Here is a 12,916-nt window from a genome sequence, read left to right on the forward strand (position 1 = left end):
CCTAGTGAAGGGAGGCATAATTATTAATAATTATGTCAAGACCACAGGTGCCAACTGGAACTTTCCCAGGCAAACTGGGCATGTGATTACTCAATATGGTCTTTCATGATCTGATCCCTGACAGCCTTTCCAGTGTCAGCTCCTAACCCTTTATCAGACACAGCTCTACTGCTACACTATATTTCATTAGATTCCTGCAAACACTAGTCTCATTTTCCTATTTCCTTTACGTGTACTACTTTCATAGTCTCTTACCCTTCTTCCATTTCCTTTGAACCTTTTAGTCTTGAATGCAGAATTTTCATCAGAGAGATGCTTAAAGATTTCAGAGATATTCTTATAAATCTTTTCTGTTACAAGGTTACAAAGGACAGGTAATAGTGACTGATATTTAACTAAGCTAATTATTATTTTTTGAAAGCATGAAACAATATTCAATAATAACAGTGACACTTATGGAGGAAATAACAGATGGAGAAAAAAGAAACAAAATTTTTCAGTCACACCATGACATGGCACCCAAAATCTTTTATATAATAAAATAGCAAATAAGATAAACTCAGTACCATAAAACCAAGGACATGTTGGCTGTGAAGTATTCCTTGAAACATCCATCATGGTCAACTACGATTTTCCAGGTACCCTGAGGTCATCAAGCCATTCACAGAGTTTCCAGTGTCCATGGTGGGAGTTTCTGTTTGCAGATCTGCTGCCATGCTCATATTCAGCTCAGTTTCTCTGAAGGGAGAGACTGCCTGTTTCAATTTTATTCTCTTTGATGCTAAGTAATTTCCCAAGCAGACTCTCAGTAGAGGTTTAGCAATCAATGAAATATATCAGAGCAGAGTTTTGGCGATCGGGTTTATACATTTTGATTTAGTGATCTGAGTAGAGTTGGTAAGGATGTGGAGCAAATGGAGCTCTCATACATTGCTAGTGAGAATAATAAATGGGGAACAATTTAGCAATTTTTATAAGATTAAGCATATACCTAACATATTACTCAGAAATCTCATTCTTACTTACATAGAATTGAAATTTTATGTCTGGAATAATAGCTTTTAAAGACAGTGGTTATCTAGATAATTATTTTTCTGGAATACTTATATAAAAATGATCACATTTAGTTTTCTAGACAAAATGAAAGTTTCTTTTATTTTGACTTGAGAGTGCAGTTTTAATTGAATTAATCAGGACCTTTTCAAAGGTTGTGTATTTTGTTAACATCTACCACAGTTTCATAAGCAAAAAGGTACTGGGAATAGTACTTAGCTCATAGGAGATGCCTGTGACTAAACACAAATGAGTGAATGGACACACAATTCTTATGATCTGGAGTATTTATAATTCCTAGTTATGTAAACTTACATTATATAGAAAAAAATCTACTATTTATATAATATGGGAAGGGAGGAATGAGGAGGAAGAAAATGCTAATAACCAAACTAAAAGAAAAGATTTGATGTCTTTTAAAGTGACCAATGAAACCTTTATTTTGAGAAAATGTTTTAGAAAAACATTAAAATGACTAATGTTTTAGAAAAACATTAAGATAAACATAAAAATGAAAACATTTAGAGTGGTTTAGACCTGCCCACGATTACAGGGATGGATTTGGAATTTGTATGATTTGAACTTAGAATCTTAGAAAAGAAAGAAAGAAGCAAAGGAAAAAGAAAAGAGAAAAAAAATTTCTAGAGTCATAGTTACTCAGGTATGTTCATTAGTTGGGAAATTCTGCATGGAAGTGAGAATTTAATTAGCTACCTAAACAATTATCTGTTTCAAGTGCCTGAATATTAAAACATAATTGGAATATTTCATTTCCCACTATCACAGAATAAAACCGACTACAGACATAAGAATTTTCAATAGATTTTGAATATATCTGCATTTGATACATTTGAATATACATCTGAATATATGTAGATATTGCATGCAATACAATCAGCCTTCATTTTTATAGTCTGGATTTCAGTGACCTTTAAATTACCCTAAATCTTGAACAGTTTAACCTTTGGTTCATGTATCATGAGAAAGTACACAGAGGTTCTATCTCCCTGTGTGGCCTCCTTGCAGATAAATATATGAATGATTATGCATGTTTATGTGTGTGACCTTTTACTTTGCTAGAAGAGAGACCAAAAATTGTATCACCTCCTCAAAATGTTTAATGTTCTAGAGAAAATATTCTTCTCACCACATAAATTGATATTTGAAAATGAATGCAGAGGCACACTGATGGAAATAACCTTAACATCAAATTGGAGGTGCTGACAGATTAGTCATGTTCTACAATGTAACAATGTTTTTATTTTTGCTTTGCATTGTTATTTAAGTGTTACATTTTTCTGGCTGTTCAGGTATTTATTTGTCTCCTCAAATAGAGGAGAGGTGTTTTGATATCAGCACTGTATTTTTTTCCATCTTCAACTGTGCTTTGCATAAAAGAATGTCAAATAGATGCTAATCAACTTAAAGATCAAGAAATTTAAATCTACAAGGCATTGTTCTCCAAATTCAGCCACCTTCATGCTTTTTGCCACATGTAAGTGATACCTGGTTATATATTTACTTAATTTTTTTCATAAAACCAGTATCTTTTTAATATAGTTACTTAATATGCTTAATAAAAATATAAAGCTTGGAAAATCAGTTTCACTTTTCAAAACAGAGGACACCTACAAAGTAAATACAATGAAACCAGAACAGTGTTACCACATTTCAGCTGTGTATTGTTATCACCAGAAGTGCTGAGCTTGATGTTGCTCTCCTTAGAAAGTAGATTAGCAAACTGGAGAAGTTGGTTAAAGACGAATTACAAATAAGCTGAGGCTTATTCCATAATATAATCAGATGTGCTGAAAGAAAATTAGGAAGGGTACATTTTTATAATTTTATGTTTCAGTGTCTTTAAATGCTTTGCCTATGTGAAACAGTTACCAGGGGCAACTTTAAGGAAACATTGATGTGGGGTGATCGTAACAGTATATAAATATTGAGGATGATGCAATTTTCAATTTACAGTATACCTTGAAACACTAGTAAGTGACATTTGACTTGCTTGAGAGCAGTTACCAAAGTGGTACTTACTCTAAGAAAAGAAAGTCCAAGTAGGTCTGTCACACTGTCTTACAGTAGCTCTTAATTCTGGCTGCACCTTAGAATTAGCTGAATACCAATGTCTTGGCCCCAACCTAGACCAATTAAATCAGTATCTTAAGAAGTAGGCCTTTAGCACTGGTATTTCTTTAAAGCCCTTTAGGTAATTTTAACACAGAGTCAGGATAAGAGTGACTGGTGTACATCCTGTACTGAACATTCAGTATGTGTTGGACGCTGCCCATTCATAACGACAGTCATCAGATAAATGAAGAAATACAAAGTATTTCCTTTTTGGAAGATTTTTTTTTATGGTAAATGATTACGTCCTTCTCTGACATTAACTTTATAGTTTGCATATCTTCCGTGGTTAAAATTGGTCTTGGATTTCTATAGTCAGTACAGAGCAAGAAGTGCAAACTGTGTGTTTCTGGAGTGAAGGAGAGCAAAGTTTGTATCGATCTGGTTGGTCCCCATGTTGTCATGTGATAGTAATAATACAAGCATAGGGTCTGAGTTCTGCGACCTCACAGAAAGAATTTGTTGTATGAGATCAACATACTTATGGCCTCACTTCAGGTTGCTGCCTTTTAAAAATTCTGTGTTAGTATATAGTAGGCACGATGAATTGTTTGAGTTTTCCCAAAGTCATTCAGGTTTTGAAGCCATAGTTATATTCTGTGGTGAAGTGTACACAATGAAAAATTGAGAATATTATTTTTTATCACTTTGTAAAAAAGTGGCATAAAAGTGCTTTATAAATAAAAGGATAAATTAGGAATGTTCCAGTTTAATGATCATCACTATCATTATCAGAAATCATTATTATTTACAACATAAGAATTTATATCTATTTTACCAAAAATCCAACCATGAATATTTTTATGCTCTTTGAATAGTCTTTGAGTAGACACGTGTAGGTGGTTCTTTTGGGGATAAATCTAGGAATGGACTTTCTGGGTTACAGGACATTTGCGTGATCATCATTAACAGGTAATACCAGTATGTTTTCCTTCCAGTAGCTTATGAGTCCTAGTTGTTCTACTAAAAAAGTCCAAGTGGCTCTATCACACTCTCTTCCATGTTTATATAAGAAAGTTTAAAACAAACTATACAGCTATGTTGGCAAAAATAGACTTGAGTGATAATTCTAGAATCTGACCTGACATTGGTAGCTTTTCCTTGTTTTACACCCCTTGACCCCAGTGAGTGCTGTGCCTGCCTTCTCATGTTTGCCCTCCTTACCTTTTTAATTAACCCAGTTTTTATGTGGTATCTGTGGAGTCCACATGCTTTTTGGTAGGCCAGTTCCATTTTTCATGGTAGTGGTGGGACATATAATTAGACTAAAATAATTAACATATTCCCATCCTCATGCCATAGATAAATGTTTCATATGTGTAAATTCATATGCATGTGGGCTAGTGTTATACAAAATGAGATTTTCTGGTGACATTCAGAAAAGTAGATATTTCAGACTTTTTGAGAGAACTTCTGGTAGAGTTTATCTCAGTTTACATCGATGTACATAAGGAAACCTAGAGGCAAGGAGTTGTAGCAAGCATCTCGTAACTGCACAGTCAAGCCATCTTTGGGATGAAGCTGATGCCATAGAGGATATAAGGGCAGGATAGAAAAAATATGAGTTCATAAATACATAGTTGAGAAGCTGAATCAAAGTACCACAAAGCTCTTTAATATTAGGCTTTACAATTAAATGCCAGTGCCTCCCAATTTAGTCTCAATGTTCTGATACTTGCAATAAAATTCATCTTAGCTTATAAAAACCCACAGATTCTTATTTGATATGTATCATTGGTGATTGCTACAAAATAAACAGTTTGCATTTTACACATTGGAATATATATGTCTGATAATTGGCCCAGTCAAATAAACACATATACCAACAGCTGTTAACGTAATATAAAAAAATTGCTTTCCAAGCCAAGAACGAGTTTGTGAAGCAGCTTAGCACTTCCATTAAATTTAATTGTGAGCTCTGCTTTTATTCATCAGTATGGGATCAAATCGTTGGTATCTACAATGGCAAGCTTATGAAATTTGAATGTTATTAACTTTGTGCTGAAGGTGCCATACTTATTGAGCTCAGGCATAAACTAATTTAATGTCCTAAGGGAAAATGAGCTTGAGCAACCATTTATTTTGGATGGTCTATTTTTGATGAATGTACAGTAGCAGATTCTTTGGTCCTAATTATTTTTTCAGTCTTGCAACTTAATGGCTAAACGTCTTGGTTTTGGCAAACAGAAGTGAATATTGGTAAATATCATTTTTCTTCATCTGTAAAATGGGAACAATTATAGGAATATCAGCATTTTAAGGCTTAAGTAAGACAATGCATGTGAAGTCCTTAAAGTTATTCCTGGAACATACTGAGTATTCAGTGGTAGCTATTGTTGGTATTATTATTCATCTTAGGAAAACTAGCTAGCAAAAAATTGATCCTCTCTAAAATTCTTAATTAAGCATGCACTAATGAAATTTATAGTCAAGTAATGGAGATGGGCAATAAGCAAATAAATACACATTGTGACAAATGCTATGAAGCAGTCAAGGGGCTAGCTCGAAATTATAAAGGGGATGGGACTGGGTAACAAAGGTAGATAAATCAGTTGGCCTTTGTGAGATGACGTTTGTGTTGAAAGGTAAGAAGGAATAATCCGTGTCGAGTATTTGGCATGCATAAGCCAGAAGAAAAACAAAACAAAACGTGTCAAAAGCTGTGCAGAAATGGTTGGCAAGGTAGAAAGAAGAAAATATTTTATGCAGAAAGGACAGTATATACAAATGTATTCGAGTTTGTCCAGGTTTCAGGAACTCAACAAACTCTGAAGGTAACATGATGCTGTAAGGAACATCACATTCTCCTGTTCCTGATGCTTTTGGAGTATGAGCCTCCCCCTGGATTATACAGCCTGATGAGAATTTGGGGTAGTGGGGGATCCCTTTGGTAGTATGGTAGTAAAAGCAAGGCATAGATACTGGTGTTACATGAGCAGTGGAGAACAATAGGGGTAATATTAATAGAGCACAAAATCCAATTAACAGGAATTTTTAATAGAAAAGATATAGAGTTTCATTTTACTGACATGTATGTCTTGGGAGATTTATTTTGACATACAAAATTCTCTGCATTTGACTCATTGCACCTATAAAATAAAAGTAAAGCAAAACTTGTGCCAACAAAATTCTAGTGAAACTAATGAAGGAATGAAACACTAATCATTTAAAAACACTTTAAGCATAAAAATAAATGAATTTTTGTTTATGTTTTTACTCAACTACTTCTCTACCTATGTCAGAGAAAGAAAAATTATATCTGTCTTTATGATGTCAAACCACAAATGGATTTAAGGCACCTAAATGAAAAGACAAATGTTTTTAATATTTTACCCAATATGTTTGCTGTTATACTACCCCAGAAGAATAGAATAACAGGATATTTACTTCCAGTAAACTTAAATCTTTATTGAATCTGGGGGAATTTGAAATACCTGGATTAAAAATTAAAATTCTGTGAACTGCCTGACTAATCTTCACAGTGGCAGTCATCCAGAACTGTACCAAAATTCAAATATTTAGAATCTTCTATATAGTTGAAAGCAACCTCTCACTGAACTATTCAGTGTTTGTGTTGTTTATTTAGAGATAAACCTACTTTTTTCCTGAAATAAAATCGATTTTTGTTTCTGATAATAAACATGAATTTATTACATCTTTTTAATCATACATAAATTCAAGTCATGAATAAAACTGTAAACATGAAAATAAAAATTAATACTCCATTTTACAACATGGAGATTCAGAGTCAGAGCTAAAGCAGGAACCTGGAGATCTGGATTTCTACAGTCCACAGCACACACACACCTATGAGTAGGCACCACTGTAAGCAACACTCTGTGGCTGAGATTCTCAAATTTTAATATGCATGTGAATCACTTGAAGATCTTGTTAAAATAAAGATTGTCATTCAGGAGTCCGACAGGGCGCAGGGTTCTGCATTTCTAGCAATTCTCCAGGAGACGCTCATGCTGCTGGCCCAAGGCTCTCGGTCAGATGGCTTTCTAACATTTTTTTGGAAGTTTCAACAATGAAGACAAATGAAGGCATTACAACCTTTTCTGGCACTGTCTTTCAGAAATTATCACTCAAATACAAAAAGAGTTTTTTGCATTGTACTAATTTAATTTAAGAGTAATTTCAATTCCAGTTCTTTCCCTTTGTAAGATTATTTTTTAAACTAAGAGCACAAGGAGTAATCCCTTCTAAAGGCTATTACATTCAGATAGGTGTCTTTAGCTAGTTCAGCTCTGTATTTGCTTTCAGCCCACTCAACTGTGAAGTCAGTTTTTTGAATTGTTACGCATCTATTTCTGCCCAGGTGTTGTCTTAGAGTTCACAGTTCCACAAATGCCTTAGCTGATGGTCAGACTTCATTATGCCAGATAGCTTACCTATAAATGAGGAGGTCTTGACTCCAAAGAATTCTAGAAAATAAACAGCCAGTGTTGAATGAGAGAGGTTCTCTTTTTCTTTTTTTAAGACAAATTTGGAAACAATCCCAGATTATGCATCAGCCCCATAATTTAGACCTCAGCTGGGAAAGCTCTAGAGAATAAAAATTTCATTTATTTTTAATGTAGGGGTTCATTATTTTTCTTCCTGGAAAACATCTGTTTTTAGTTCTTCTCAGCCCATATTAGATAAAAGCCTGGAAACAGCATCTGTAGATTTAGGTTTTAGTTACATGGTCAGAGCTGCTGTTATAAATCTAACAGTAGCTGCTTTATAATAATAATTAAAATGGATCTATTTTCAGGGCTATGTGTTGGACACTGTGATAGGCACTAAATAAGCTTTATCTTAACCTTGCATAGAAATGTGATATGAATATTTGTATTAACTCTATTTTAAAGATGAGAAGTTTGAGAAGTTAAACAAGGTTAAATACCCTGCCCAAGGTCATAAAATAGTAAGTGACAGAGGCAAGGCATGATTTCAGAAGGCAGACCTGGTACTTCCTAACTCAGAAGTGTATGCTCTTAATTTCTCTACTCTGTTACCTCTCTGGCTAAATAGGCATCCTGACGTATGACTTCAAAATTGTCACTGCCACTTTTTCTTATTTGGTTATTGTTTTGGCATCCAATAGATGATGACTCTAAGAGAATTATTGGTGCAGTTCTGGAAAGTAGGATTCCTTGTATAAGCAAGTATCCCTTATTTCTTCACTTAACGGATCTTTCCTCCTAGACTGCCAGATACCAGGAATACAGTACCATCGCGTTTGGGTCATTTATTTGTTAGTGTGAGGAAGTACTATAAACAAGCAAACCAAGAGATTAATATGTATCTCCTTCCCTTGAAGAAATGTAATAGGGTATATTTGTCAGAGAGACAGAGACAGAGAAACAGAGATGGGGAGACAGAGAGGGAGTGGAAGGAAGAGGGAGAGATTTTTTTTTTGTAAAGGCACTTTTACATGAACAAATTAAATGGTGGTTAAAATTCCATTATGGTGACATCCAAGGGCCAGCCACATTCTTTCCTCAGTGTATTATTGGAGGCATTTGAAACTTCTTTTTTTGTCTGAGAAATTCTTTACTTCTTCTTAAACTAAGAAGTAGTTTTAGTAAGATTTAGGTCATAAGATTAGAGTTCTATAAGGCAGAGTTTAGCAGTTCTCTAGAGAAATAACGAATTGAGGGCCAAGAGGAATTTCCCTAGCAGAGAACTGGACTCTGCCTGCATCAAGTTCTTTTTTTTTTTTTTTTGAGGGCTAGTTGAAGATTTATCCAGCCCATCATACCCTCTATGCGTGCTGTATAAAATTCAAATTTCATTTTGTGTAAAGTTCCTATGCTAACTGAAGTACAAGGTGTAAGACTGCCTTTGTCAGGTTTTGTGCAGATTTGTGGCTCAGTTTTAATGTTTCCTATTCATAAAGCTTTAAAGGAATAAAAAGAGATTACTTGCTGACTAAGTTGATCCATGTAAGTGATTACTCTTAGAGTTTCATCTCCTGTCCTCATTCTCAAGCCAAATTAATCACACAATCAGATTTTTTCTACCATATTTAGTCATCTACCCATATACATATGCACTTGCACATATATAATAGATACTTACAATATTTTATATATACATTTATATAAAATATAGTTTGTAATATCTAGCATGAATATGATTGAAGTGATAAATATAGTTTAAGAATATATACATATATTCTGGGTAATGTGGCAGTGACTTGATTTTTGACAAGATCCATTCTGTACCATATATTTAGGAAAATAAACTGAAGATGGGGATGCGGAGCTCTAATGTAAGTTTGTATTTTTTAAAAGTTTCACCATAAATTTTAATTTTACCATGGAAGTAACCAATATTCACTAAATGCTGATAGAAATGAAAACGGAAGCTTTTGCAAGGTTTTGAATTGCCACTAAGTCTGTACAATATACTCATCTTGTGAATGGGGTGGGAGTGATGGAAACTGAGGCAGAGGAGAGGCAAGCTAGAGGAATTGCAATGTCCTTCCAAAGCTAACCTTAGCTTTTGGCCCTTTGTGGGTGTTTTCTGACAAGGTTGGGCATAGCATATTATGTGGCTGTTTGATCACTTAAAATAGGTAATTCCATTTCTATGATTATAGTACATTAACTATTAATATGAGTTTCCAGCTTAAGAGATTTTTGCTATAATAAAGAGTGGTTTCAAAGTCTACAGGTACATTTTTCTGCACAGCACCAGGTTCTTAGCACTCACAGATAAATGAAACGTCCTTGCTTCCCGTGTAAGAAGGGGAAAAAAAATACACACACACACACACCCTGGGGGAAGAAAAGGCAGCAAGACTGAGCTCCCTTGGCAGTTCAATTGAAGGGGGAGAAGCTTATTGGGAGGTTTGTGGGAGTGAATCTAATTATCAGTCTCTTACTTTCATTAATAGTCTGGAAACAAGTTAACTTCTCAAAGGAGGAACAAGTAGACATTATGCCTGAGGTCTTAGACTACATTATGGTCATTTAAGCATCACTTTCACAGAAATAGGTTTCTTTTTAACAAGTCCTTCATGAAGTTGGGAAGGGGGACAGGAGGAGCATCAATTATGGAAAAGGCAAAAGTAACTGGTAAAACATGGACCACGTACAGATGGGAGGACTGAGAATTCTGGAAAACTAGAGAGTACACGCTAACAAATTTTAATCTGTATTTGTGCTAGACCAGCTGTTAGGTAGGAATGTTCATTGTAATTCCTTATAAAACATTTCTGAAATCCTCTTTTTCTCCTTTCCTACCATTGGTCTGTAAGTAAAAGAGAATTTGGATGGAGTCTATGTTTCTTGATCAATGTTTTTTATTTTTATTTTTTTAGCCTCACTAGCCAAAAGTCTGATGATGATTATGAAGATTATGCTTCTAACAAAACATGGGTTTTGACTCCAAAAGTTCCTGAAGGTGATGTTACTGTCATCTTAAACAACCTCCTGGAAGGATATGATAATAAACTCCGGCCTGATATAGGAGGTATGTAGAAGTCTTCTGTGGTGTGGTGTAGACAGAAGCAAACATATTTACCACATTAGAAGAAAACATCACCATATTTTAATAACCTGAAAGATTTCAAGGATACTGTCATTATATGTTGTAAAAATACAATGTAAAAATAGCATTCAGGCCTGGGGATAGAGGGGCATTGATACCTTCACAATGGAGAAAGATGATTTTCAAGTGAAGCTTGAGAGGCAGAAATTCAAAATTTCCTGGATGTCCTACACCAAGGCCATAGGAGGAAAATGACAACTGCTTTGTAAGGTAACATCAAAAACAAAAAGGTAAATAATGGTAGAGAATAAACATATTGGTAACCCATTACTGTGTAACAAACACCACAAAATCTCAGGGGTGCACAATAATAAGCATTTATTTAACACTTTGCTGGGCATGTCTAATCTAAGCTAGACCAGGCTGGGGCCTCTTGTTTAGGAAAGCTGTATTTTCATTCAATTCCGGGACCAGCAAGCTACTTAGGAGTCTCCTTCTTATGATAATAGCAAAGAGCAAGACAGAAAGTGGAAGTTCCTCAGGCTTAATGTTTAGGATTAGAGCGATTACACTCACTTTTGTCCGCATATGAGCCGAAGTAAGTCAGCTGGTCAAGCGCCAAGCCCAGAGGTGGGAAAGTAGCCTCATTGAGGTAAAAGCAGGGGTGTCAGTGCAGAGAACAGTGAAAAAATTCAATCCACTATGGGAAATAAAGGCATGGCATTTTCAAGGAAAGTGACAAAAGATGAGAAAAATGTACTTGCTGAATTGAAGACCAGAATAATATTATGAATCCCTGTTCATTACATGTTATATGAAAATGGAGCACGTGCACTTCGTCATGGATTTTTAATATCAGTCTTCTGACAAATAGGTGTGTATTGGGTTTCCATATGGTTTCCTCATATTATTTGGTGAGTCACAGAATCCATTAAGTCATTGAGGAAGATTGATTTGTGTTGGCTAGAGGTGTATGAGGATAATATGTTTATAAGAGGATCAATAGGGTACAATGTTTCAATAACAATTGATAATACTTGTTGCTATTTATGTCTATACTTCATGTTCCTAATGCATATTTTTTTCTAGGTCACTATGTAGTTATTTTTCTCTATTTGGGTCAAGTTACAAAGCGCAAATAGATTACAGTGCTTGCAGAAAAAGTAGTAAAATTCAGAATTTCTGAAATAAGGATGAAGAAAATATGAATAATGTTTTCTTATTTGTTCATTTTTATATAGTCTAAAATGATTATCAGTTTCAAAACTCTACTATGCTTAGGTATTATGTTTACATGCTTAAAAGGAGTTTTTCTTTGAAAACAAATAGCTGTTTACATGCAGCAAATTAGTCCAAGCATCAAGTTAGTTGTTAATAAGTCACTTCTAATATACCAAAATAAATCTATTTCTATAATAACAAAGACAGAAAGTTAAAATACTGTGCTTCTCCATATGCACGTATCTCTGTGGTTCTCTTTGCAGTGAAACCAACATTAATTCACACAGACATGTATGTGAATAGCATTGGTCCAGTGAACGCTATCAATATGGTGAGTTTCTAACAGCTTGTCTATTTTACTAACATATTAGGGAGGAAATGTGGTATCATGGAAATAGCAAGAATATGCCCACAAAAAACTCAGAAGGGAAAGATAGCCTTTCAGATCTTTTTATTCTCTTGTGATATGAAGATAATTTTTTTATGATTTGTTCTGAGAATTAAATGTGGCCATAAGTGTGAAATTGATTTGTAGAAAGATGCTAGGCTCTTAAAATTCAGTGATCGTTTCTTGCTTGTTAAATATTGCTTTTATAAAATACAGTCCTCCACTATTTTTAGAATATTGATGTTATGGAGCGGGCATAGTTTGCTTCAAATCAGAATTGTTTCTCAGAGGAAATAGTGCATTAGATGTAACAATAAATGTAACTTGTTCAACACTTTATATTCAAATCTTAAATAAGACTAAATGGGAACCTATAATAAAATAGAGTAGAACATACTATAAAATAACACATCATAAGATCACAGTGAAACTGTAACTTTAAAATAGTGTGTACAAAGCTAGCCGATAAAGATACTATTGGGTCAGAGGGAGAGATGAGAAGGTTTAATTGCTCTCAACTGGGGTGAATAAAAAATAAGTATCCTATTACTTACACAGTCCATGTGAGTAAGCTTGCTTGTTCAACCCAAGACGTTTAAATGCCAAGACGTTTTCTTCTTTATATGTAAAATTCTCAGA

At 34.4% G+C, this 12,916-nt stretch overlaps 1 protein-coding gene across 2 annotated transcripts in view; it reads left to right on the plus strand.

The window, feature by feature from the left end:
* The window catches only part of GABRG2 (gamma-aminobutyric acid type A receptor subunit gamma2), a 98,215-nt gene that overhangs the window by 14,434 nt on the left and 70,865 nt on the right, over positions 1 to 12,916 (plus strand). For both annotated transcript variants that reach the window (XM_036920399.2, XM_036920489.2), the window contains exons 2-3: positions 10,499 to 10,650; positions 12,153 to 12,220. In XM_036920399.2, coding sequence (XP_036776294.1) covers positions 10,499 to 10,650; positions 12,153 to 12,220 — 220 coding nt within the window. The remainder of the gene's footprint in view (positions 1 to 10,498; positions 10,651 to 12,152; positions 12,221 to 12,916) is intronic.

Source organism: Manis pentadactyla, chromosome 2 (assembly GCF_030020395.1).
Source record: "Manis pentadactyla isolate mManPen7 chromosome 2, mManPen7.hap1, whole genome shotgun sequence".
In the NCBI taxonomy this organism is placed as follows: Eukaryota; Metazoa; Chordata; class Mammalia; order Pholidota; family Manidae; genus Manis; species Manis pentadactyla.